The 27,558-nt window shown below is 52.0% G+C and overlaps 1 protein-coding gene across 1 annotated transcript in view; it reads right to left on the bottom strand.

The window, feature by feature from the left end:
* Window positions 1–26,238, bottom strand: part of LOC133359827 (IgGFc-binding protein-like) — a 57,836-nt gene extending 31,598 nt beyond the window's left edge. Inside the window, exons 1-9 of the mRNA XM_061578367.1 lie at window positions 25,976–26,238; window positions 19,178–19,419; window positions 16,468–16,632; window positions 14,375–14,519; window positions 12,930–13,092; window positions 11,721–11,856; window positions 10,444–10,611; window positions 8,806–8,846; window positions 6,917–7,005 (exon numbers count right to left, since the gene is read on the bottom strand). Of these exons, the coding sequence (XP_061434351.1) occupies window positions 6,917–7,005; window positions 8,806–8,846; window positions 10,444–10,611; window positions 11,721–11,856; window positions 12,930–13,092; window positions 14,375–14,519; window positions 16,468–16,632; window positions 19,178–19,419; window positions 25,976–26,125 (1,299 nt within the window). The 5' untranslated portion in view covers window positions 26,126–26,238. The remainder of the gene's footprint in view (window positions 1–6,916; window positions 7,006–8,805; window positions 8,847–10,443; window positions 10,612–11,720; window positions 11,857–12,929; window positions 13,093–14,374; window positions 14,520–16,467; window positions 16,633–19,177; window positions 19,420–25,975) is intronic.
* Between the last annotated feature and the right edge of the window lie 1,320 nt (window positions 26,239–27,558).

Genomic DNA, 27,558 nt, shown 5'->3' with positions numbered 1-27,558 from the left:
CTCCAGTATTGTAAAGACATTGTGCAAATAAATACGTGTGCCTTACCCCGTTGTCCACGCGTCTTCAAGAACACTTCATCTGGCGTCAGAAGAACCAAGAACATGGACACGCGCCAAACAGCTCGAGCCAGGGAACAGCAAACGGAAGACGTCCGCCGAAATTGTCGAGCCCGAGATGGCTCAACAAGACGACGTGCAGCCGGGGCCGGACGCGTTCTTGCCGGAGCATCGCCATGGAGAGGAGCAGCGGACAGACCACCTGAGGCTGGCTCACGAGAGGCTGGCGGAACTGCTCTACGCCGCTGCCGCTACGCTGGAGAACATCACACGGCTGGGTGCTGGTGGTCCACCGCGGGGCGAGGGGAACCGGCGTCCGGAGCGCCTTCCCGCCATTTCTGAAGATTCGAATTTTGAATTTCCCGCCATCGACGCGGCGACCGCTAGGGGCGTGGCCAACCTCAACCTGGGGTCCGACATCGGCCGCGCTGGGGCTGCCGCATCAACGACGGAGGAGGGCGCGTCATCAAAGCTGCGACAGGCGATGCCATCTGCCGTTCGCGCCGAGACGCAGCCGGGTCGGGGAGACAGCAGCCCAGAGGACTCCACGGCAACTGCTGCGCTGCATCAAAGGCTGCCCCCGCTTAAAGAATTCGTGGGCGCAGAGGGCGACTGGAGCGGCTTCCGAAGACGCTTCCTCGCCCACCAAGAAATGGCTAAATGGACAGACGCAGAAGCTCTCAACGCCCTGCCGGCGCTCCTGGACGGCGACGCGCTTGCCGCTCTAACATCGGCACCGAAGGAAAGGCGCTCTACGTTACCAATGGCGCTGCAGCTGCTGGGAGGGGTCTACGGACCATCGGCGGAATGTAGACAGGAGTTCTACGACCGCAAGCGGGGAGAAAAGGAGTCGCCCCTGGCGTACCGAACGAGCCTCCTGGCGTTGGCCAAGTCGGCCTTCCCCCGTATGGATGACGACGGCATCGACGCTATGGTGACGGAGAAAATACTCCTCCTGGCTGACGATCTTGACATCGCTGTCGTCGCACAGGAGGACGCGGAAATGACATCGCTCCAGGCGGCGCGGCTCCTCCACGCAAACCTCCTGTCGCTCCGGCGAAAAGCCAGCAGGGCATCGGCGGGGCGTGCGGTGGCTGCAGCCACCCTTCCGACGGAGGAACTCTACGCCGTCGACCACCGACGGCAACAGGCGACGAGTGCACGGCCGGGCCAGGACGGGTCGGGCCGTTCCGACCATTCGTCACCTCCGACGTCGCTCCCGCGGTGTTTTAACTGCGGCGTCCGGGGCCACGTCGCCTCGGGGTGCCGCTCTCCTCGTCAGCGCGGGACGACACCTCACCGGGACGACGGGCCTCATCCCAAGCTCCACCATCAAAAACCGGCGAGTCGCGGCACCCCACACGTTTGGCCCACACACACACCCGTCACGCACTCAAACACCGCGACGAGAGGGGGGCCGGTATCACGCACCATCGCACCATCACGCACCACTCCGGGTACCCATATCGAACCCGGCCAGTGGTCCGTGCTGGCCGATCGTGTGGTTGCCGCATCGTCGGGATCGTCGGCCGTTGTGGGGTACATCGACGGGGTTGAAGTGCGCATCCTGGTCGATACGGGAGGATCGGCGACTATTATTTCGGAATTAATTTATAATATTCTCCCCGTCCGGAGTCGTCCCTTGATGCCAGTTAACATACCATTCTATGCGGCTAACGGGGGCTCACTTGGCATCATCGGACAAATTCGTGCCCAAATTTGCATCGGGGAAATAAAATTGTCTGGGCCGATTTTTGTTTCTTCCTCGCTGGCGGTTCCGTGCCTGCTGGGGACGGACTTCCTGGCCAAAATGCCGATTGTAATTTTGATCGACCAGGGGTGCATAGAGCTTCCATCGGGCAGACGCATGGCGTTTCTGCCATCGCCGGTTGCGACTCGGACGGCGTTTGCGACGGTGCCGGCGCTCGTGGAAAGAACGGTACGCGTTCCTCCGGGGACGCAAATGCTGGTACCCTTGAAACTTCGGCGGCCCCTCGTTAAGGGTGCTGGGGCACAAGGGGTACTGTTGGGACCGTCTAGGGCGGGGTTAGTGGACCTGACTTACTACCGGCCCAGACCATAGTGAGAGGGGATGGTGAACCCTTCATCGCGGTCCTTAATGTGGGCTCGCGGACGGTGGTGATCCCACAGGGGACCGTGCTTGCTCACGCAACACCGGTGCCGTGTGAGGAACCCGCCGTAAATTGCGTCAACACTGTCCCTGCGTCGCGACCGCATTCGGACAGCGATGAAGGGTGGCTCGAGGCGCTTTGTGCGGGATCGACGGACCTGTCCGATTCAGAGCGTCAACAACTTAAAACATTACTGCGAGAATTTTCCGACGTTTTTAGTCGAAATAAATATGATTTGGGTTGCACTCACTTGCTGCGTCACCATATTGACACGGGTGACAGCGCGCCAATTCGCCAAAATCCGTTTCGGTTGAGTCCCGCCGAAAAGGACCATGTCAAATCGGCTGTTGATGACATGTTGGCCGCGGACATTATTTCTCCTTCCACCAGCCCTTGGGGAGCGCCGATCGTCCTGGTTAAAAAGCAGGACGGTTCGTTGCGGTTTTGCGTTGACTTCCGGCGTCTTAATAAAATTTCGGTTGCCGACGCATACCCGCTCCCTCGGATGGATGAATCGCTTGACGCCTTGGCGGGAGCGCGATTCTTTTCCACACTCGATTTACTTTCGGGATTCTGGCAGCTTCCTCTGGATGATGAGTCAAAGCCTAAAACTGCTTTTCGTACACCGCACGGCTTGTTTCAATTCAACCGGTTGCCGATGGGCTTACACTCAGCGCCGGCAACTTTCCAGCGCTTAATGGAATTGGTTTTGGCTGGACTGCAATGGGAGTCGTGCCTCATTTATTTGGATGACGTTATCGTCTTTGGAAAAACCTTTGATGAACATCTCCAGAGGTTGCGGGCGGTTTTCCTAAAGATGCGGGCTGCTAATTTGAAATTCAAGCCCCAAAAATGCCATTTGTTGCGTGATTCGGTGCATTATTTGGGGCACATCGTGGGACGCTCAGGTATTGCTACCGATCCCGCCAAAACGCAGTGTGTCAGCTCCTGGCCGACTCCCACCTCGGTGGGAGAGGTCAGGAGTTTCATTGGGTTCGCGTCGTATTATCGACGGTTTGTTGCTGATTTTGCGACAATTGCTAAACCCCTGCACGCTTTAACATCTAAAGGGGTTCGGTTCCACTGGGGTCAAGAGGAGGAGGCTGCGTTCCGCTCCCTTCGGGACGCCCTGGTGAAAGCCCCTCCCTTGATCTACCCTGATTTTTCGAAGCCCTTTTTGCTCGACACCGATGCGAGCAACACGGGTATTGGGGGTGTGCTTTCCCAGGTGGTTGATGGCGTTGAACGGGTGGTCGCATACGGTAGTCGGGTGTTGTCTCCTGCGGAGCAGAGATATTGTGTCACCCGTAGAGAACTGTTGGCAATTGTTTTTTTCATCCAACAGTATCGCCCATATCTGTACGGTCGGCATTTCACCGTCCGCACAGATCATGCGGCACTACAGTATGCCCTGCGGGTTCAACAACCATCGGGACAGTTGTCTCGATGGTTGGAGGTCCTCCAGGATTTTGATTTTGAGACCACTTACCGTAAGGGCGTTCGCCATACCAACGCGGACGCTCTGTCACGCATGCCAACCACCTCGGAATGTGCATGCCTCCTGGGGTCGGGACGTTGCAGACCTTCAGGGGACGCATCGGTTCCGATCCTGGCAGCCACCGACGACGACGAACCACTGCCTGATAATTCGATCGAACAACAGGGAAGGGATTCCCTGTTGGGGTTGCCCGTCACTGAGTGGGGGCGCCTCCAAATGGAGGATACCTCCCTCCTCGGGTGGCGTCGTCGCGTCGGGGGTGCCGGCCGGGTGAAAGGTGATTCGGGTGCATGGGAAATGGTACAGGGTCTGCTCATGCATTGGGACGCGAAATCGCAGCGACATCGGCTGGTCGTCCCTTCGGAGTTGCGAGGCAAAGTGGTGTGGGCCGCGCATGAGCGCCTGTTACATCTGGGGACTCTAAAGACCCTTGCACTGATACAACTAGATTTTTTTTGGCCTGGTATGACGAAGGATGTTGGGGATCTTTTGAATTCATGCCCGCGGTGTGCGCAACGGAAACCGCCGGCACGGGAGTCTAACCCGCCTTTACAATCAATCAAGGTGTCCAGAATAAATGAGCTTGTCGCGCTGGACATCTTGGGCCCATTTCCCGCCACCCCCAGGGGCAATAGGTATTTGCTGACAGGAGTCGAGTATTTTACGCGCTGGCCCATGGCCTGGCCCCTTGCCAACCAGTCGGCAGCAGCCATCGTGGACGCCTTTGTTCAGGGATACGTCCTGGACAAAGGTGCTCCGGAACGGCTGCTGACCGACCAGGGTAGAAATTGCTTAAACAAGTCTGTGACCTCTTAGGCACAAAGAAAATTCGGACCTCCCCGTATCACCCACAGACAGACGGAATGGTCGAGCGCCTGCATCGCACCATTTCGTCTATGATGGCACAGCAGGTCTCAGATTCTCAGACTGATTGGGACCTGCATATTCAGGGGGTCTTGGCGGCATACCGGATGGCACCCCATGCAGCTACGGGATTTTCCCCCTTTTTCCTTATGTACGGTCGCGAACCCGACCCGCCTGTTCGCGCCCAGCTGCAGATCCCCGACCCGCAAGGAAAAACTAAATTGGCTGACCACGTCAAATTTAATCTGGCTAAATTAACAGAGGCGCGGGATGCTGCGAGGTTGAACTCGGACCTCCGTCAAAAGGCGAACGAGCGCCTCAGGCTGGGTCGGGCGCATGTAATACAGTGGAAACCGGGGGACAGGGCATGGTTGCACTGTCCCCAAGTACCCCTGGCCACCTCCCCTAAGCTGGCGCGGCCGTGGCGGGGCCCTGTGGAAGTGGTCGAGGTCTTGCGACCACAGTGCGTGCGCATTCGTTGGGGGAAGCGGCGATGGTTCGTGCACCCCTCTCGGTTGAAACCTTTCGTCGCGGTACACAAACCCACTTCACACATGCGTGGCCAGACGTGTGGGGGGTCGACCGACTCACTAGCTCCGTCTCCACCGCGCTCACCTAATGCCTTGCCGGCCGTGCCACCTCCAGGTGCATCGGGACTGACGAGCCCGCACCCACCTGCTGCTGCAAGGGACGCCGCGGTTCCCGCGACGTCAGACGCGGACTCTATACAAAACGAACAACCGCCACCGGCGGGTTCGCCACCCGGGATTGCCCCGTGTGACGGGCCTGCAGCAAGGACACGCGCAAAAATGCGCAGACTCTTATAGCGCATTGGACGAACATTTTTTTTCTTCTTCTCTCTTACGTACGGTTGCGTGGTGCTGCGTCGGTGGGGAGCTCCTAGCACATTTTTTTTTTGTGTTGTGTTGCATGTGTGTTGCGAGTTCCCTGCTTAACCTGTATATATGCGTCACTCTTACGGTATTCGTATTTATTCAGGGGGGGTGCGTCGGATTGTTCCCTTCGGGGTTGTGGGTTTTGTTGTTGTCATTGTTGTTGTTGTTGTCGTTGTTGCTGTTGGTTCCTTCATGTTAGCGTTAAAAACGTTTTTTAAGGCACACGCGGGTATCCAGGGGTTAAACAGCCTTTATTAAAGTTGTTGCAGCCGGGACGGCTGCGAGCTGTACAGGGGGGGGTGATGTAGGGCTGTTACAGAGGGGCTGTTTGTGTAGGGCTGTTTGCATAGGGGCTAACGGATAACAAACACAGTGGGCGGGGACTCCGTGAGCACACGGGGTGGTGCCCGCAACGACGTCCGTACTGGACGGCGTGAGGGGGGTTTCGATCCTCTAGGGGGGTATAAAAAGGGTTGAGCCAGAGAGCTCGGGGCTCAGTCTTAGTGTAGTTAAGGGAAGAGAGAAGACCGGCCAGATAAGCCCTGGACTCCCCCTGGGACGCCGCCCTTGTAAGGGCAGTGCAGGCTGGAGCCAGTGGCGTGGTCCCGGAACCAGAGTCAGACCTCTGGGATTCCGGGTACCGTAGCCCGACTAACCAGTGTCGGGCCAGACAGCCTCCCCTAGCCCGTTAGCGGAGGACTCAGCTAGGAAGGCTAGCTAGGGGTGAATTCCCAGTTGTACGGGTGAGGGGGCCGATACATCCCTCCAGTATTGTAAAGACATTGTGCAAATAAATACGTGTGCCTTACCCCGTTGTCCACGCGTCTTCAAGAACACTTCATAGGTAAGAGACGGGGGGAGGAGCCAGGGAGGAGATATAGAGAGGGGGGGGGGAGAGTGGAGCGTTGCAAGAGGGATTAGGAAAAGGGCGAGCACGGCACAATGCCGTGGGGGGGTGGGGGGGAGAGTGAGCGGGCTGGGGTGAGGGGGGTGGTGGAATCATCTTTATTCTTAGGTTTTTTCGGTAAAGTCACGTAGGTAAAAAATTAAAATTAATAAAAGTAAAGTAGAAATAAAATAAAAATCACGACGTTTCGGAGGCAACACAAGCTTCCGTCTTCAGGTGGAACCGTCACAGCACGATAGCTGTATCAAGTACATGAATAATTTACTTGATATAAATGAATCATTTACTTGATACAGCAAGCATGCTGTGAGGGTTCCACATGAAGACGGAAGCTTGTGTTGCCTCCGAAACGTCGTGATTTTTATTTTATTTTCAATGAACTTTTATTAATTTAAATGTGTTACCTACGTGACTTTACCGAAAAAAACCTAAGAATATGAATCCTTGCAGTCACGAAAGCTTCAAATCTGGAATCATCTTTGTCTTTAGGGGGGTACCCCCCACAGCATCTGCTTGCTCATCGCCCCATCTGCAATGGACAAGACCGCGCTGACAAGCTGACCTCTCCTGAGAAGGTGACGGTCCATCCGATGGCCACGTTGTTGAAAGTGAGCGGGGTGCTGTGGGCGTAAGCAGTTGGCTCCACGGTGGCTGTAAGGGAGAGAAGAAATACACGGGAACGTCACCCCTCAATGATCGTCGCGAGCTGATAGTCGAGTGACAGTGGTCAGTGGTCGATCACGACCACAGCCACCCAGTAGCCGAGTGAGCAAACGCATTTGCCAGGCCTGATATGCAGGGCGCCGTGGGCTTGATCCTGTTGTATATTTGGAAGGTTGCGTGTCTCTCTCTCCTCTCTGCAAAGCCGGATTAAGGTTCTTGCAGGGCTCTAGGCCACTTCTCTTTTGTTACGCTTTGAGTGATAATTCACTGCGTGACAAACATTGTTTTTACTTTTCGTTCCTGGGTAGTAAGTGTTATTTTCTAATTGCTTAAGCCTCAAAAGTATAGGCAATGGCTATTATTACCAAAAAACATTGCTTTTGTCACCAGGACACAAAATAAAAGTTAATAATCCACTTCATTAATAACACTGTGTAACAAATGTATATGTTTTTTGTTTCTGGGTATTAAGTATTATTTCCTAATTGCGTATGCGTCAAAAGTGTAGAAAAAGGCTATTATCCCCCACAAACTTTGCTTTTGTGACCAGAACATTGATATTTTGAAATGTACCTATTTTCAATGGGAAAACGTGGCGTGCATTTGTGTCATTCCTTCGCGTAAAGTCCCGGTCACAAAAGCAAAGTTTGTGGGGGAATAATAATAGCCATTATCTTTACTTTTGAGGCATAAGCAATTAGAAAACAACACTTACTACCCAACATAGTGAATTATATAACTTTCCAACAGTTCGTACTGCTTGACGCTGACCCCACGTCACCACTCACGACCGCCTCCGGCACTCCGCGCAACGCATCGCGAGCGACCGCCCAATCGGATCATTCGACGGACGATCTAAAAACAAATCCACGTGACGATTCTTTTAAGCAGTCGATTGGCTATCGAATTTCGACGTCGATTTGAAATCGTGAAATCGCCACCACGATGGGGGGGCGAGAGAGATATAGCATGCGAACTCCAAATACACAGGCGTCGTCTGGGTCGTGATCGAACCCACGACCTCCCTATGCCACCCAAGCCCATTGAGATGTATCCCTATGGGGGAGGGGGGGGGGAAGTCCCCGTTATTCGTCGCTTCGCTATAAGAGGCCATTCATAAATGACGTCACGCACCTAGGGGGGGTGGGGTCAGACATTTGTGACGATGTGTGACGAGGGAGGGGGGGGTTTGAGAAATCTGACGTCACATCAAAATGCGCAACTTTAAATAAATATAGACAACACGTTCTGCTTAATTAAATATACTTTTTGATAAATGTTTTCTCCTACAACATCAGAGTGCAGCGCCACATTAAATACGCACTACAATGACAATAGTTTCAAGCGATTTGAAGCATGTTTTATTTTGGGGGGGGGGGCAGAGCTTTGTGACGTCATATTTGAGGGGGGGTCTGACTTTTTGTGACACCGTGTGACGAGGGGGGGGGGGGTAAAAAATCGTCCAAAATCGCGTGACGTCATTTATGGACGGCCCCTAAGTCGCTACTTGTTTATAGTTTAGTTGTGGCACTTACCCCCCAAAAGTCTGATGAGGCTAAGGGGTTGTTGTGTGTGTGTGTGCATGTGTGTGTGTGCGGTCGTCTCAAACAGTCGACCCGTGGCACCTGGGTCTGCCCCGTGACCTCCTTCCAGCGGGCGTTCGACACTTCACGTGGCCTCAAGGTGCACATGGCCTGGCACAAGCGTCGTGGTGACGTCACAGCCACTTAGTGGCGAATGGCGGTTGTTGTTGTGTGTGCGTGCGTGTGTGCGTGTGTCAGGCCTTACGTGAGACTCTGACGGTCACGCAACGCAGCTCCGTCTCCTGCCTGTTCCGTCCAGAGAGAGAGAGAGAATCAAAAATCGGTACTTAATAGTGCACGAGATGTCCAGTTAGGGGGGGGGGGCACAGGGTTAAAAAGTTCCAAACAACGCACACACACACAAAGCAAAAACACGATAGGAGTGCAGAGTGCGAGAAAGATAAACAAAGCACATTAAAACAAAAACTAACTTTAATTGCTACCAGGTAAGCCCCCACTGAGCTATGTTAGTATCGACCCTGGGCCATCGCAAATAATGGCCGCTCAACCACGTGACTGACGTCATCAACATCGTCACCGTCACGTGGACATTTACAGCAGCAGCCAAATACTTTAAACACGTAGAGATACACAGAGACCCATAGAGATACATACAGACCCATAGTAATACATAGAGACCCATAGAGATGCACAAATACCCATAGAGATACATAGAGACCCATAGAGATACATAGACCCATATAGATACATAGATACCCATAGAGATACATAGAGACCCATAGAGATACACAGAGACCCATAGACATACACAGAGATCCATAGAGATACATACAGACCCATAGAGATACATAGAGACCCATGGAGATACACAGAGACACATAGAGACACACAGAGGTCCATAGAGATACATACAGACCCATAGAGATACATAGAGACCCATGGAGACACACAGAAACACATAGAGACACACAGAGACCCATAGAGACACACAGAGACACATAGAGATACACAGAGACACAGAGACACACAGAGACCCATAGAGATACACAGAGACCCATGGAGATACACAGAGACCCATAGAGATGCATAGAGACCCATAGAGATACACAGAGACCCATGGGGATACACAGAGACCCATAGAGATACATACATACTCACAGATTAAACCATTATTTTTGTGACCAGGTAAGGACCCCACTGAGCTGCTACATAGTAGCTCTTTTTCAGAAGCGACCTCAACATCACAAGTGATAGCCGCTCAACAAAACGCGGCAGCCAAATACGTCGATTCTAAATGCGGAGGGCACCCGGAGTGATACAAAAACCACGCGACCACCATGAGGAGAGAGAGAGAGCGAGAGAGAGAGAGGGAGACACGCAAACTCCAATATATACAACGGGAGGCAGGGTCTTGGTCGAAGACCACGACCTCCTGCATACCAGGCGAGGTAGTTAACATCTCCTCGCCGCCGTGGCGTATTCACCGCGTGCATAGAGGCTACTTGGAATGTTGTGTGCGATGTATTGTTGCTAGGTGAGTGAGTATACTGCTAGCTGAGTGAGTGTACTGCTGGGTGAGTGAGTGTACTGCTGGGTGAGTGAGTGAGCTGCTAGGTGAGTGACTGCACTGCTAGTTGAGTGAGTGTACTGCTAGGTGAGTGAGTGTACTGCTAGGTGAGTGAGTGCACTGCTGGGTGAGTGAGTGAGCTGCTAGGTGAGTGACTGTACTGCTAGGTGAGTGAGCGTACTGCTAGGTGAGTGAGTGTACTGCTAGGTGAGTGAGTGTATTGCTGGCTGAGTGAGTGTACTGCTGGCTGAGTGAGTGTACTGCTGGCTGAGTGAGTGTACTGCTAGGTGAGTGAGTGTGTGTGCTGCTCCTTACGTGGTGCTCTCGGAGGCGTAGAAGCAGACCTGGTGGGTGCGCACGTCCTTGTTGGTGGGCATCCACGTGAGGCGCGTGTGGAACAGCTGCGGGTTCGTGGCGTCCACCGTGATGGGGTCCTTGTTGAAGCCGAACGGAGCGAATGTGCCCAGGCGAGGGATCGTCACGCTGAAGGGGATTGCACGACCGGGTGGGGGGGGGGGGGGTGATGGATCGCTCTAACAAACCCCCCCTCTTCCTCCTCCTCCTCCTCGTAACACGTCTAGCGGAAATGCCGTCGGGAGGGGCCGTATCCCCGACTGGCTCCGCCAGGCTGAAGATGGCAGGAGATGAAAGTGTGCGGACTAATCTCCATCTGTTCCATCTCATTCACTTCTAGCCCGTGAGTGGACTAATCTCCATCTGTTCCATTTCACTCCCTTCTAGCCGTGAGTGGACTAATCTCCATCTGTTCCATCTCATTCCCTTCTAGTCGTGAGTGGACTAATCTCCATCTGTTCCATCTCACCCCCCTCTACCCTGTGGGTGAACTAATCTCCATCTGTTCCATATCACTCCCTTCTACCCGTGTGTGGACTAATCTCCATCTGTTCCATCTCATTCCCTTCTACCCCGTGAGTGGACTAATCTCCATCTGTTCCATCTCACTCCCTTCTACCCCGTGAGTGGACTAATCTCCATCTGTTCCATCTCACTCCCGTCTACCCCGTGAGTGGACTAATCTCCATCTGTTCCATCTCACTCCCTTCTACCCCGTGAGTGGACTAATCTCCATCTGTTCCATCTCACTCCCTTCTACCCGTGTGTGGACTAATCTCCATCTGTTCCATCTCATTCCCTTCTACCCCGTGAGTGGACTAATCTCCATCTGTTCCATCTCACTCCCTTCTACCCCGTGAGTGGACCAATCTCCATCTGTTCCATCTCACTCCCTTCTACCTGTGGGAAGACCAATCTCCATCTGTTCCATCTCGCTCCCTTCCAGCCGTGCGTGGACCAATCTCCATCTGTTCCATCTCACTCCCTTCTACCCGTGGGTGGGTGTCTAGGAGTAGCCGTAGCCCCCTGGCTCTGCCTGCTAGAAAGGCGGTGCAGCACCTTCGCCCTAACCCAGCTGTCCCGTCTTTGCGGTGGATATAACGTTGCAGCCTCGCACGCACTCACACCACGTGCCTTTGGAAGCACGTGGTGTGATGCGGGGGCCGGTGGAGGGACGGTGTGGTGGGGGGAGTGCTGGAGGGGGGGGGGAATTGTAGGTGGGGGGGGGGGCCTCTCACGTCGCTGCCGAATCGGTCGCCACGGAGATGTCGATGGGCAGCTCGAAGAGGATTCCCTGCGTCACCACGTAGGACTGCCCGTTGGTGGGCGTGACGCCCACAAAGGTCGGCATCAGGCACGAGACGGCAGCTTCGACTGGAGGGAGGGGGCGGGGGCGGTGGGGGGGCATCGTCGTCAGCATCGACGCCATTTACAACATTGGTACCTCATTTGGCAGTAAAAAAAAATGATAATAGTTTTTTTTTTTCATTTACTTGATACAGCAAGCGTGCTGTGACGGTTCCACCTGAAGACGGAAGTTTGTGTTGCCTCCGAAACGTCGTGATTTTTATTTTATTTTACTTTACCGGAAAAAACCTAAGAATATAATTGTTTTTTTACCCTTTTATCTGGCAACAAAACTGACATCTTTTTTACGAGGAGTCATGTTTGCATAGACCACAATGCCTGCAGTCATAATGCAAACAAAAAACATAACTCTGATAATGTGTGTTGCCAGATAAAAGGGTAAAAACCCAATTAGCGTATTTTTTACTGGCAAATGAGGTACCAATGGTGTAAATGCTTTACCCCGAGCTCTCATACTCTGATGGTGCATTGTCTTTGAGTTGTGCGCCTTTTGGCGTCATCTGGTCCAACACCATGTGAGACTAGGCTCTAAGAAAAGCTGTCTCGGGTGTGGACCAATCAACTTCAAGGACAGTGCATAGATTATCAGAGTTGTGTTTTATGTTTGCATTATGACCGCAGGTATTGTGGTCTATGCAAACATGACTCCTCGTAAAAAAGGTGTCAGTTTTGTTGCCAGATAAAAGGGTAAAATAAGTATAACCCGTAAAAACAAAATTTTTCACTCTAAATCCTTTATACGCGTGCCGGCTAGAGTCCTCTCGTCCTCTGGCTTGAGATGGCTGCCACCTATAGGTCAGATAAATATAATATTTTTGTCCTATAAAGTGTAACATTTTTTAAAAAAATTTTCACGAACATTAATTGTCACGCACAACGAGTCTGTGTGCAAAATGTCAGCTCGATTGGATCACGGAAAGTGGGTTAAAAAACGACCGAAAGATTTGCACGGTCGTAAGCAAGCACGCAAGCAAGCAAGCACGCAAGCAAGCAAGCGAACTTAATATAAAGGATTTTAAAACCAATTATCATCGACGTCATTGTCGTCGACATCGTCGTGGTCATCACCCGTGACTCACACTCGAGGAGGACCTGCAGAGGGATGCTGGACAGAGCGTCGCCCGGAGCGAAGCTCGCCGAGCCGATGGTCAGCGACGAGTTGACGGAGTCCTCGATCATCAGGGCCAGGGCCCAGAGTCCGTCAGCGTCCGGGGGCACCGTGAAGGTGATGAGGCAGGCGGCCTGTGCGGAGGGTTGGGTAGAGGGTGAATAGAGGGTGAGTGAATGAGTGGTGAGTGAGTGAGTGGGTACGTGGGTGGGTGAGTGGGTGAGTGGGTGAGTGGGTGGGTGGGTGAGTGAGTGAGTGCGTAGGTGGGTGAGTGAGTGGGTGAGTGAGTGGGTAGTGAGTGGGTAGGTGGGTGGGTGAGTGGGTGAGTGAGTGGGTAGTGAGTGAGTGGGTAGGTAGGTGGGTAAGTGAGTGGGTAGGTGGGTGGGTGAGTGGGTGAGTGGGTACGTGGGTGGGTGAGTGAGTGCGTAGGTGGGTAAGTGAGTGGGTAGGTGGGTGGGTGAGTGGGTGAGTGAGTGAATGAGTGGGTAATGAGTGAGTGGGTAGGTGGGTGGGTGAGTGAGTGGGTGAGTGAGTGCGTAGGTGGGTGAGTGGGTGAGTGAGTGCGTAGGTGGGTGAGTGGGTAGGTGGGTGGGTGAGTGGGTAGGTGGGTGGGTGAGTGGGTGAGTGAGTGAATGAGTGGGTAATGAGTGAGTGGGTAGGTGGGTGGGTGAGTGAGTGGGTGAGTGAGTGCGTAGGTGGGTGAGTGGGTGAGTGAGTGCGTAGGTGGGTGAGTGGGTAGGTGGGTGGGTGAGTGGGTAGGTGGGTGGGTGAGTGGGTGAGTGAGTGAGTGGGTAGCGAGTGAGTGGGTAGGTGGGTGGGTGAGTGGGTGAGTGAGTGAGTGAGTGGGTAGTGAGTGAGTGGGTAGGTGGGTGGGTGAGTGGGTGAGTGAGCGGGTGGGTGAGTGAGAGGGGACTGCAGTGAATTGGAACAACGACATTAAAGGGTCAGGAATTAGCGATCCCCTCACCCACTAACCCACCTACCCACCATCCCCCCACCCACCCACCTTTCCCCCCACCCACCCACCAACCCACCCACCCACCATTCCCCCACCCACCTTTCCCCCCTACCCACCCACCCACATTTCCCCCCACTCATCACCCACCCACCCATCTTTCCCCCCACTCACCACCCACCGACCAACCATTCCACTCACCCCCCTTACCACCCCCCCAAGACACCCACCCCCCACCTCAGCGAGAGAAGATGGGCCGCCCTATCCACCCACCTACCCACCATCCCCCCACCCACCCACCTTTCCCCCCACCCACCATCCCACCCACCCACCCACCCACCATCCCATCCACCTATCCACCATCCCACCCACCTTTCCCCCCCACCCATCTACCACCTTCCCCCCCACCCACCACCCACCACCCACCCCCCTTACCCCCCCCCCAAGTCATCCACCCCCACCTCGTCGAGGACTCCGTAGGGGGCGACCCCGCAGATGCCTCCGCACTCGTCGCGCGTTCCCTTCTCGGCGTAGCGGCACCGCACCGTGTCCCCGTCGGCATCGTACACCGGGATCTGCCACACCGTGGTGCAGCCGGCCTTCAGCCTGGGGGGGGCGGGGGGGGGGCGGGGGGGGCGGGGGGGGCGGGGGGGGGCGGGGGTGGGGGGGGCAGGTGGAGGGGACGGGGGGGGGGCCACCGAGAAACAAATGAGACGCGCACAATCGCAGACACGGGGAGCGGGGAGGGCCCCCCCGGAGGGGCCCCCCCCCGATCGCAAAAACTTTCCGCCACCGCATAAGAAGATTCAGGCTGGTGGTGATTGTGGCGGTACTCGTGGCAATATACTCGAGCCCTGCGGTGGTGAGACATTAACGATGCCTGCTGCTGCTGCTGCTGTGTATTTGGAGTTTGCGTCTCTCTCTCTGTCATCATCACTGTGGCTAGGAGATGTTAACTCTCTCGCCTGGTTTACGGGAGGTCGTGGGTTCGATCCCGACCCTGACGATGCCTGCTGCTGTATATTTGGAGTCTGCGTCTCTCATCATCATCATGGTGGCTATGAGATGTTAACTACCTCGCCTGGTATACAGGAGGTCGTGGGTTCGATCCCGACCCTGACGATGCCTGCTGCTGTGTATTTGGAGTTTGCGTCTCTCATCATCATCATGGTGGCTATGAGATGTTAACTACCTCGCCTGGTATACAGGAGGTCGTAGGTTCGATCCCGACCCTGACGATGCCTGCTGCTGTGTATTTGGAGTTTGCGTCTCTCTCTCTGTCATTATCATCACTGTGGCTAGGAGATGTTGACTACCTCGCCTGGTTTACGGGAGGTCGTGAGTTCGATCCCGACCCTGACGATGCCTGCTGCTGTATATTTGGAGTTTGTCTCTCTCTGTCATTATCATCACTGTGGCTAGGAGATGTTGACTACCTCGCCTGGTTTACGGGAGGTCGTGGGTTCGACCCCGACCCTGTCGATGCCTGCTGCTGTATATTTGGAGTTTGTCTCTCTCTGTCATTATCATCACTGTGGCTAGGAGATGTTGACTACCTCGCCTGGTTTACGGGAGGTCGTGGGTTCGATCCCGACCCTGACGATGCCTGCTGCTGCTGTAGATTTGGAGTCTGCATCTCTCTCCCTCTCTCCCCGTAGTCACGTGGATTTTTCTCCGGGACCTCCTCCGTTGATTCCATCCACATTTAAAATCTACGTCACCACACATTTAGAACGTTTGGCTACCGCTATCAATTTCCACACGCTGACAAGCCATTTGAGCTATCATTTGTGGCCAGGTCGCTTCTGACGAAAGAGCTACTGCATACTCATTGACATGCTAATTTCTCTGCTCCAGCAGCTGCCCCAGCAGACCCACCTCTCTCTCTTCCCCCCTCCCCCCTCTCTATTTAAGGCCTCGACACAGAGGCATTGGGTCTCCGTTGTGTCTATGTGTGCGCCTCTCTCTGTGTGTCTCTGTGTGTCTCTCTCTGTGTGTCTCTGTGTGAGTCTCTCTCTGCTTGTGTGTCTGTCTGTGTGTCTATGTTGTGTGTCGCTCTCTGTGTGTCTCTGTGTTGTGTGTCTCTCTCTCTCTCTCTATGTTGTGTGTCGCTCTCTGTGTGTCTCTGTGTGAGTCTCTCTCTGCTTGTGTGTTTGTCTGTGTGTCTCCGTGTCTGTGCTTTGTCTCTCTCTCAAATTTAGTTCTACCTGATGACGGTTGCTTGTGTTGCAATCGAAACGTCGTTTTCTATTATTTAAATTATTTTCTTTCTACGCGACTTTACCGAAAGAACCAAGAAGATTATCAGAGTTATGCTTTTTTGCATTATGACTGCAGGCATTGTGGTCAATGCAAACACGACTCCTCGTAAAAAAAGGTGCCAGTTTTGTTGCCAGATAAAAGGGTAAAAAAACAATTATCATCCCGAGTCTAGTCAGAGAAAAGTAAAATCGGGAAGGGGGGGGGGCTAGAGGTGCATGGGGATTGACGCGGAGAGACGTGAAAGGGGAGTGGAGCGAGATGGTTGTGTGGGGGGTGGGGGGAGGGGGGTCACCTAATGAGCGGCTTGGAGGCGGTGACGGGCGAGACGTTGGGAGCCCCCGTGTCGCTGCGTACGCCCGGGTTGAGCACAGTGATGAGTGACCAGTCCCACTCGGACGCCTCAATCTGGTTGTTCACCCTCCACACCAGGACGTTCACCCAGCAGCAGTCGCGGAAACTGTATGGGTGTTTCCAAAGAACACAGGATGAGATGTTACTATCCTTTGTGCAAGCACTTCCAAGAGTTCATGAACTGTGAGCCTGGTGAAATTTGGGGAGCGCATCATCAGTAGTGAACATTTACAGAGAGATAGAGGGATGAGGGGGGATGGGGCGACGTGACATGGGAAGGGAGATGGAACAGATGGAGATTTATCTTCTTGGTTCTTTCGGTAAAGTCACGTAGAAGGGAAATAATAAAATAATAAAAATAAAACGTAATAAAATCATTCTCACGACGTATCGGCTACAACGCAAGCAGCCGTCACCTGAGGACGGCTGCTTGCGTTGTGGCCGAAACGTCGTGAGAATTATTTTATTATGTTTTATTTTTATTATTTTATTATTTCCTTTCTACGTGACTTTACCGAAAGAACCAATAAGTTGAATCCCTGCAGTCACGAAAGCTTTAAATCGAGATGGAGATTTGTCCACACACTTCTCTGTGATGTATCCACCTTCTTCTGGGGGGTACGGCTCCCAAATGCCCACGGGAAGAGTTAGGGGCCTAAATAAGGAGCGGTGGAGCCTGAAAGCGAAATGCGCGGATCCAGGAAAGGGTGCTGCCTAAGAAGTAAGGAGCTGAGGTCCTAAAGAGAACTGGGCGGGTCCTGGAGAGTAAGCAGCTAGAGTCCTACAGAGGTTGCGACCACGCAGCCAACTACCAATTCCGCATTGAGTCCAATCCACCGTACGTAGCCAACTGTTGCTAATCGGAGGTGTGGTGGGAAGGACGATAAACTAAACACAAATAGCAGTTCTAAAAAAAGAAAATCGGAAGGGAAGAACATTCCAGAAGGGCCGCAGAAGCAGCAGCATCTGAAAGCGCCGCGCGATGCAGTGGCCCTCATTTGTCGCAGGCCGGTCGCTTCTGCAAAAGATCTGGATAGTTCAGTGGGCCTTAGCTAGTGACACAAAACAAAGTTTCGTTCAATTTCGATTTCAAGCTTTCGTGACTGCAGGGATTCATCTTCTTGGTTCTTTCAATAAAGTCACGTAGAATGGAAATAATAAAATAATAAAAATAAAACATAATAAAATAATTATCGATTTAAAGCTTTCGTGACTGCAGGGATTCATCTTCTTGGTTCTTTCAATAAAGTCACGTAGAATGGAAATAATAAAATAATAAAAATAAAACATAATAAAATAATTCTCACGACGTTTCGGCCACAACGCAAGTAGCCGTCCTCAGGTGAAGAGCGCCTTGACAAACGAATTTGCATATCAAGAGGAATTTTAGCATATTTAATTCCTCTTGATATGCAAATTATTTTGTCAAGGCGCTCTTGCTCCTCCCTCCCAGCTTAAATAGTCGCTCCAAGCCTGGGGTGTGTCATTCAGAACTCTGTCTTCTCGACAGACCTGTTCTTCACCTGAGGACGGCTGCTTGCGTTGTGGCCGAAACGTCGTGAGAATTATTTAATTAAGTTGTATTTTTATTATTTTATTACTTCCATTCTACGTGATGACTTTACCGAAAGAACCAAGAAGAAAAAAGTTTCGTTCAATAGTTTTAATCATCGCGGATGGTCAGCAAAGGACCGTTTGCGCCAATTGCGTGACCTCTTGCGACGGCGTTCCAGACGGCCGCAGGAGCGCATCTGAAAGCGCGCGCGCAGATGCGGCGACCGCCATCTTTGCTCGACGGCCGAGCCAGAAGGCCTCCGCTGCCGCGAGGACGACCCGAGTTCTTCGCGTGATGACCGGAGTTTGTAAGGAGGGCCGACCCCGCGCAGTCAACCAATTGGCCCAACGCATTGGCGTTGGTGGGGGGGAGGTTGGGGGTGGAGGAGGAAGGGGTCGTAGCGTCGCCGGCCGGGGCAGTCCAGAGGTCGCAAACGGGTTTTGATTCCTTACCCGTACCCGGCCACACCAGGGTCGCAAACGAGTACCCGTACCCGTACCCGGCCGTACCCGTACCCTACCCGTACCCGGCCGGGTACGGGTAGGGTACGGGTATGACCCGGCCGGGTACGGGTAGGGTACGGGTATCGGGTACCTGATTGCGACCTCTGGGATGAAGCCATGTTGCAGGCGCGGGTGGGTTGATTCTAGGAACTTGAATCGTGAGAAGAGACAAGACGTTGGGAAATGAGTGACAAACGGTGACTCACCAGTGACTCACAGCCTACCCGTACCCGTACCCGGCCGGGTACGGGTAGCCGGGTACGGGTAGGGTACGGGTATCGGGTAGGGTACGGATATCGGGTACCTGATTGCGACCTCTGGGATGAAGCCACATTGCAGGCGCGGGTGGGTTGATTCTAGGAACTTGAATCGTGAGAAGAGACAAGACGTTGGGAAATGAGTGACAAACGGTGACTCACCAGTGACTCACGGCCTACCCGTACCCGTACCCGGCCGGGTACGGGTAGCCGGGTACGGGTAGCCGGGTATCGGGTAGGGTACGGGTATCGGGTACCCGGTTGCGACCTTTGGGGCAGCCGGCCGGACCGGGGACACGGGCTGTCTGCCGGACGATTTGTCGGTAGGCCACTCACGCGATGACACTGGGCGCCGTGGGCGGGACGTTGAAGTCGAACGCCGACGAGCCGATCATCCAGTTGGAGTTCTGGTTCTGCTCGATGCAGGAGTAGGACAGCGAGTAGGTGGACGAGCAGCTCTCGGTGCAGCGCCACCTCTGGTACGAGGTGAACGACTTGCCAGAGGCGATGTCGGCGTCCACGCACGTCCCGCCTTCGCCAGAGTTTCGTCGCCACGCGAGCATGTAGTAGAAGTGATACTGGTGCGGGAGAGAAGAGGTTTCGTGGGGAGATGGGGAGGAGGTGGAGGAGGACATTATATATAATCAACGTTTTTGGGTTTAGATCGCGTTATTTATAAATGTGTCGTAACCCTCCACCACCCGACACGGCCAATCAGTAAAAAAGTGTCACGTTGACAAAAGACAAATAGTTCACTGCTTTAGCCCACCGGTGTGTTGAAGCCACAATATTTACAATTTGAGTACGACGTTTCGTTGGTAATTGCATCCAGCATCATCGGGCATGGTGAGGCTCTGCTGTGTCTCCCGTCCTTATAAAGAGCAGCAGCAGGGTGACGTCATCATTAACTCATCAACTCATCAGGACATTATAGTTTGATTTAAAGCTTTCGTGACTGCAGGGATTCATCTTCTTGATTCTTTCGGCAAAGTCATCACGTAGAAGGGAAATAATAAAATAATAAACATAAAACATATTCAAATAATTCTCGATTTAAAGCTTTCGTGACTGCAGGGATTCATGTTCTTGGTTCTTTCGGTAAAGTCATCACGTAGAAGGGAAATAATAAAATAATAAACATAAAACATAATCAAATAATTCTCGATTTAAAGCTTTCGTGACTGCAGGGATTCATCTTCTTGGTTCTTTCGGTAAAGTCATCACGTAGAAGGGAAATGATAAAATAATATAAATATAAAACAATACAAATTCTCACGACGTTTCGGCCACGACGCAAGCAGCCGTCCTCAGGTGAAGAACAGGTCTGTCGGAAAGACAGCGTCTGAATGAAACACCACCAGGCTTGGTTCTGTTCTTCACCTGAGGATGGCTGCTTGCGTTGTGGCCGAAACGTCATGAGAATTGTATGTTATTATGCGTTATTTTATTATTTTATTATTTCCCTTCTACGTGACGACTTTACCGAAAGAACCAAGAAGATGGTCCAAGCTACTGGGGAGGTCCCCCTTTTTGCACCTTGCCATCGAGGGGCGGGGCTGCGTGGGATCCTGAAACCCCCGCAGCCCCCCCCCCTTGCCCCCCCCTGTTGGGTAAGGAAGTGAGTGAGCGGGTGGGTGGGTCGGTGGATGGGTGAGTGGGTGAGTGGGTCGGTGGGTGGGTGGGTGAGTGAGTGGGTGAGTGAGCGGGTGGGTGGTTGAGTGAGTGGGTCAGTGGATGGGTGAGTGAGTGGGTGAGTGAGTGAGTGGGTGAGTGAGTGAGTGGGTTAGTGAGTGGGTCAGTGGATGGGTGAGTGGGTGAGTGAATGGGTGAGTGGGTGAGTGGGTCGGTGGGTGGGTGGGTGAGTGAGTGGGTGAGTGAGCGGGTGGGTGGTTGAGTGAGTGGGTCAGTGGATGGGTGAGTGAGTGGGTGAGTGAGTGAGTGGGTGAGTGAGTGAGTGGGTTAGTGAGTGGGTCAGTGGATGGGTGAGTGAGTGAGTGGGTTAGTGAGTGGGTCAGTGGATGGGTGAGTGGGTGAGTGAATGGGTGAGTGGGTTAGTGGGTAGGTGGGTGGGTGAGTGAGCGGGTGGGTGGGTGGGTGAGTGGGTGAGTTGGTCCGTGGATGGGTGAGTGGGTGAGTGAGCGGGCGGGTGGGTGAGTGGGTGAGTCGGTTAGTGGATGGGTGAGTGGGTGGGTGGGTGAGTGAGCGGGTGGGTGAGTGAGTGGGTTAGTGGATGGGTGAGTGAGTGAGTGGGTAGGTGGGTGGGTGGGTGAGTGAGTGGGTGAGTGAATGGATGAGTGTGTGGCTGGGTGAGTGGGTCAGTGGATGGGTGAGTGGATAAGTGGGTGAGTACATGGGTTGGTGAGTGGGTGCCTGGATAGGTTCGTGAGTGGCTGAGTGAGTCAAGTTTATTTTTGCTTACTGCACACAAAGACAAAGGTCTCCCGTATAGCCTTAACAGACTGTAGGGGCAAGTGTTGTTAGAGAGCACCTATGAAGGCCAGAACGGCACACGAGGGGGTGGGTGGCCAGCACCACGACCGGCCGCCTTTGTCTCCCCAGTGGCGATATTTACTACACACCGCACCGGGTACTCATTTGAGGCTGAGTCGACCTAAGAGAGGCCCAGGACCGGCTCAGATAATCATCGCCGGTGTTGGCCGTGTGAGGGAATCGAACTCGGGTCACCGCAGCGTAGCGCTAACCACTACACTACCGCTCCCCACTACACAGACACACAGACACACACAGACACACACAGACACACAGACACAGACACACAGACACAGACACACAGACACACACAGACACACACACAAACACACACACACAAACACACACAAACACACACCCACAGACACACACACACAGACACAAACACACACACAGACACACACACATACAGACACACACACACGATCGCGGTTTGATTTGCGATTACATTTTTGTGGTCGAGTGACAGTTCAATGTTCACCGCGTGACAGATTTAAAACACGCGATGAAGCATTAACGCGTGAAACCATCAAAATATGAATCGCTCTATATATTCTAATGCAAGGATAAGAACTCAAAAGATATGAATTGCTTCCAACATGTATTTATTACAATGTTTTCATTGAAATAGAACAATCAAATATAGAACAACTGTTAAGTTAAATAAATGAAGTTCTAATAATAATTTTTTTAAACAATTTTTTTAAAACAATTTCAATAAGAAAGCAATATGACTTTTAAAATCTCAAAAAATCGCAGCCTTTATGATTTGCTAATCGCATCGTTTTAAATTGCGATATCGATTTGAAATCAATTAATTGTTCAGCCCTATCCATAGTATTATATTCTTGATTCTTTCGGCAAATTAACGTAAATAAAAAAACCAAAATTTTTTAATAAAATAATAAAATAAAATGAAAATAATACGAATCAAATAAAAATAATAAATTGAAAATAATAAAAAATTAAATTAATACATTTAAAATAATAAAAATAAAGCAAAAATAATAAATTGAAAATAACAAAAATTTAAATAATACATTGAAAATATTAAAAATAAAATAAAAATAATACATTGGAAATAATCAAAAACAAAAACCCCACCTATCCATAGGCGCTGCTACTCGCTAACAGCACTCGCCCCAACGTTCTGTTACCGGCTACACGAGGCCGAGACGGTGAGATGGATATTCGCCTTTGTAGACGACACAAACGCTAAACCCCCTCAACAACTCTCACACCCCCCCCACACCCCGGGTGATTTCTACGTGTCTCAAAAAATGTCTACTCAGCGGTCGGGTTTACGACGCCAGGAGGATGGTCATTATCGCTTCGAGTTCACCACGACCCACCCCAACCCCCCAACACCATCCCATCCCCTCGGGGGTGGTTTCTCAAATTATGGCACGAAAAGCCGCATTCTTATCGCACATATCTCAGAGTCCCGGGGTGGGGGGGCGGAATGGAATTGGTCAGTGGTTGTTAACATTCACTCACTCACTCACCCAACCACTCACTCACCCACTCACCCACCCACTCACCCACCCACTCACCTACCCACTCACTCACTCACTCACCCACTCACCCCCCCACTCAACAACTCACCCGCATATTCGCCCACTCACCCAGCCACTCACCCACTCACCCACCAACTCACCAACTCACTCACCCACTCACCTACCCCCCCCCCCCCCACTCACCATCTCACCCACGCATTCGCCCACTCACCCACCCATTTACCCACACATTCACCCACTCACCCACCAACTCACTCACCCACTCACCCACCCACTCACCCCCCACTCACCATCTCACCCACACATTCGCCCACTCACCCACTCACCCACACATTCACCCACTCAGCCGCACATTCACCCATTCACACAATCACTCACCCACACATTCACCCACCATTCACCCACACATTCACCCAATCACCCACTCACCCACTGACCCACACACTCACCCACACACTCACCCACACATTCACCCACTCACCCACACATTCACCAACTCACTCACCCACTCACCCACACATTCACCCACTCACTCACACATTCACCCACTCACTCACACATTCACCAACTCACTCACCCACTCACCCTAACAATCACCCACTCACCCTCTCTATCCTAGCGCCCCAGTAGCAGTGTAACGAGCAGCATGGGGGGGGCAGACGGGGTGGGGGGCCTCTATGGGCAATATTAGTCTATGGGCAAAGCTAGTCTATGGGTAATGTTAGTCTATGGGCAATGTTAGTCTTTCTGCAATGTTAGTCTACGTGCAATCTTAGTCTATGTGCAATGCTAGTCTATGTACAATGTTAGTCTATAGGCAATGTTAGTCTATGGGCAATGTCAATATATAGCCAATGTTAGTCTATGGGCAATGTTAGTCTACGATAATTGCATCGGATGCTCCCAGTTGCATCCAATTGTTCAAGTTGCCTCGGATGTAATAACATTACTACTCAGCAATATAACAAAGACAAAGATCCTCCGTATAGTCTTAGCAGACATTTGGGGCAAGTGCTGTTAGCGAGTAGTAGCACCTATGAAGGCCGGCACGGCACACGAGAGAGTGGGTAGCCGCCTTTGTCTCCCCAGTGGCGATGTTTTTTTTCACCAGAGTACGCATTTGAGGCTGAGTCAACCTGGAGGAGGCGCCCTAGACTGGTCTCAGATCACTGCTATCACCTAAGCTGGTGGTGGCCGTGAGCGGGAATCGAACTCGGGTCGTTGGGTTCGTAGCGCAGCGCTAATCGCTGCGCCACCGCTCCCCACAAATATAACATAACCTACATCATGTGACCTCCTTTGCCAGCACCAAAATTTGGGAATAGGGTTTTCCCCTTTTTTCTGGTAACAAAACAGTTGTGTTAAGAAGTTAAAACACCAAACTGAAACCTTTTACAAGGAATCATGTCTGCATTGACCACGATACTTGTGGTCAGAATGCAAACCAAAAAAACGTACTTTGATAATATATGCATTGTCTTTGTGCTGTACGCCTTTTGGCGTCTTCTGGTCTAACACCGTTTGAGACGAGGCTCAAAAGAAAGCTGTCTCTGGTGTGGACCAATCAGTTTCAAAGACAATGCATTTATTACACTGGTCAACACACTTTTTCTGGCATAAGGTATTCCAATGGTTTTAAAGTAATTTTGGGGTGCTGATTCCAAATCTGGCATCAGTTTTTGTCTATCACATCAGGTTTTTGAGATATCAAATATTGCATTTTCAATAAAAACTGCAGAAGAAAAATATAAAATAAATGTGGATATCTACATAAAATGATATTATAAACACACTATCCTAAAAATACAGCACCATATTTTAACACTAAAGCAGTCACTGACTCGCAACAACTTGCAATCATAAGTGACAGAGTTAATTTCGGGTAAAATCAATGAAAATGGGGTATGTCGATAGCATAAAAATGAGATGTGATAGAGCAAATCTGAGATCAGTTATGGAATCAGTACCCTGAAATTAGTCTAGAACAGCTGCAAAAGTCCAGGCCAGAAAAAAATGTTTTTTTTTGTTGACCAGTGTATGTTTTGTTGACCAGTATGTTTTTTGATTGTGGTTAATGCAGACATGATTCCTTGTAAAAGGTTTCAGTTTGGTGTTTTAACATCATAACAGACCCTCTGTTAACACTGACATTTCAGACTGCAAATGTCAAACGTGCCCGTTTCAGATATGCATCCACCCTGAGCAATTCCGGCTCTCAGTGTCCGTGACAGAGCATTCTAAACCCCCTGAGAGAGAGAGAGAGAGACACGCAGACACAGGGTTTGAGCTTTGAACGGGATTGGGCATGGCCATTATGAACCCTCTGTGAGAGAGAGAGAGACACATAGACTCAGAATTTGAACCCAGGATCTCTACATTTCTGGCTCAATGTCTCTGACACGGCCATTATGAACGCCCCTTGAGAGACACCCAGACCCAGGATCTGAACCCAGGATCTCTACAACTCTGGTTCAGTGTTTCTGACACAGCCATTTATAACCCCCCTAGAGACACCAGACCCAGGATTTGAACCCAGGATCTCTGCAATTCTGGCTCAATGTTTCTGACACGGCCAATTATGAACGCCCCTTGAGAGACACCCAGACCCAGGATTTGAACCCAGGATCTCTACAACTCTGGCTCAGTGTTTCTGACACGGCCATTATGAACCCCCCTGAGAGACACCCAGACCCAGGATTTGAACCCAGGATCTCTGCAATTCTGGCTCTGTGTTTCTGACACGGCCAATTATGAACGCCCCTGAGAGACACCCAGACCCAGGATTTGATCCCAGGATCTCTGCAATTCTCGCTCAGTGTCTCCGACACGGCCATTATGAACCCCCCTAAAGACACCCAGACCCAGAATTTGAACCCAGGATCTCTGCAACTCTGGCTCAGCGTTTCTGACACGGCCATTATAAACCCCCTGAGAGACACCCAGACCCAGGATTTGATCCCATGATCTCTTCAATTCTCGCTCAGCGTCTCTGACACGGCCAATTACGAGTCAACTCGTGATGAAAAAACAAGGAAAAAAATCATCAAAACCCACCCAGAGATTGTTTCAAACCGTGAAGCCTGCAGGATTTTGGGGCGAGCGAGCGTGCGTGAGTGCCGGGCATCACCTGGTCACCCTCCGACTGCTTCCACGAGATGGTTCCACCGCGCAGGTGAGTGGCATCGGATCCCGGTGGGACGAGTACGAGGAGGAGGACGACGACGAGGTGGAGGAGGAGGAGAAGAGGCCCCAGGTGGAGGCTCGACGAAAGCCTCATGGTGACCACCGTGGAGCCGTCGGTCACACAGGCGCGTGCGCGCGTGGGATGGGTGACAGGGTCAGAGGGAGACGCGGCGTGAAGACGCGTAAGAGTTACCTGAGTTGGCAGGTTGAGAAGATCGCCCTTATATACAGATTGTGGGCACGCGGGGGGGGGGGGGGGGGGCCGAGTCAGCATTCCGTGAATGAATCAGGGGTGTGCGTGCGTGCTTGGTTGTGTGGGTGGGTGGGTGGGTTGGTGCATGGGTGGATGTGTTGTTGTGTGGGTGGGTGGGTGTGTTGGTGGTTGGGAATGTAGGTGTGTAGGTGTCTGTGTGTGTGATTCATCTTATCTTTGTGTGGGTGATTGACATTGCCCATAGACTAACATTGCACATAGACTAACACTGCCCATAGACGAACATTGCACATAGACGAACACTGCACGTAGACTGGCAGATGCACAACTGGTGCATCTGCCAGTCATCTCACTCAGTCGCCTGATGATGCTGGCTCTAATTGTAATTGCCGGCGAAACGTCACGGTTACTAGAATGGTAAATGTTGTGGTGGGTTTACTCTGCAACACACAAGCCGTTAGTGCTGAACTAGTATACTACACTATACACTCCACTATACACGACACTACACACTACACTACACACTACATTATACACTACACTATACACTACACTATTATTGTAATGTTGTGGTGGGTTTACTCTGCAACACACAAGCCGTTAGTGCTAAATTAGTATACTACACTATACACTCCACTATACACGACACTACACACTACACTACACACTACATTATACACTACACTATACACTACACTATAATTGTAATTTTGTGGTGGGTTTACTCTGCAACCCACCAGCGGTTAATGCTGAACTCGTAACGAATTGGTTTTATTTACGTGACACAAACATTAATAATTGGCTGTGTCGGGTGGTGGCGGGTTTAGCAACACAACATTTATATATTTACGCGATCTAACCCAAAAAAAACCTCTATTATGGACCGTGGTACCAGCGTCTGTCCCGTGACCTGCACCTAGCCGGGCACAGCAGTCAACCCATGTCACCTGCTGGGTCTGTCCCGTGACCTGCACCTAGGCGGGCACAGCAGTCAACCCATGTCACCTGCTGGGTCTGCCCCGTGACCTCCTGCACCTAGCCTGGTACAGCAGTCAACCCATGGCACCTGGGTCTGCCCCATGACCTCCTGCACCTAGCCTGGCACAGCAGTCAACCCGTGGCACCTGCTGGGTCTGTCCCGTGACCTGCACCTAGCCGGGCACAGCAGTCAAACCATGGCACCTGCTGGGTCTGTCACGTGACCGCATGCACCTAGCCTGGCACAGCAGTCAACCCATGGCACCTGCTGGGTCTGTCCCGTGACCTGCACCTAGCCGGGCACAGCAGTCAACCCATGGCACCTGCTGGGTCTG

The sequence above is a fragment of the Lethenteron reissneri genome, chromosome 66 (assembly GCF_015708825.2).
Source record: "Lethenteron reissneri isolate LAM-NWPU_2019-01 chromosome 66, ASM1570882v1, whole genome shotgun sequence".
Classification (NCBI taxonomy): Eukaryota; Metazoa; Chordata; class Hyperoartia; order Petromyzontiformes; family Petromyzontidae; genus Lethenteron; species Lethenteron reissneri.
The sequence above is the reverse complement of the archived record's forward strand: the minus strand, read 5'-3'. Positions and strand labels throughout refer to the sequence as shown.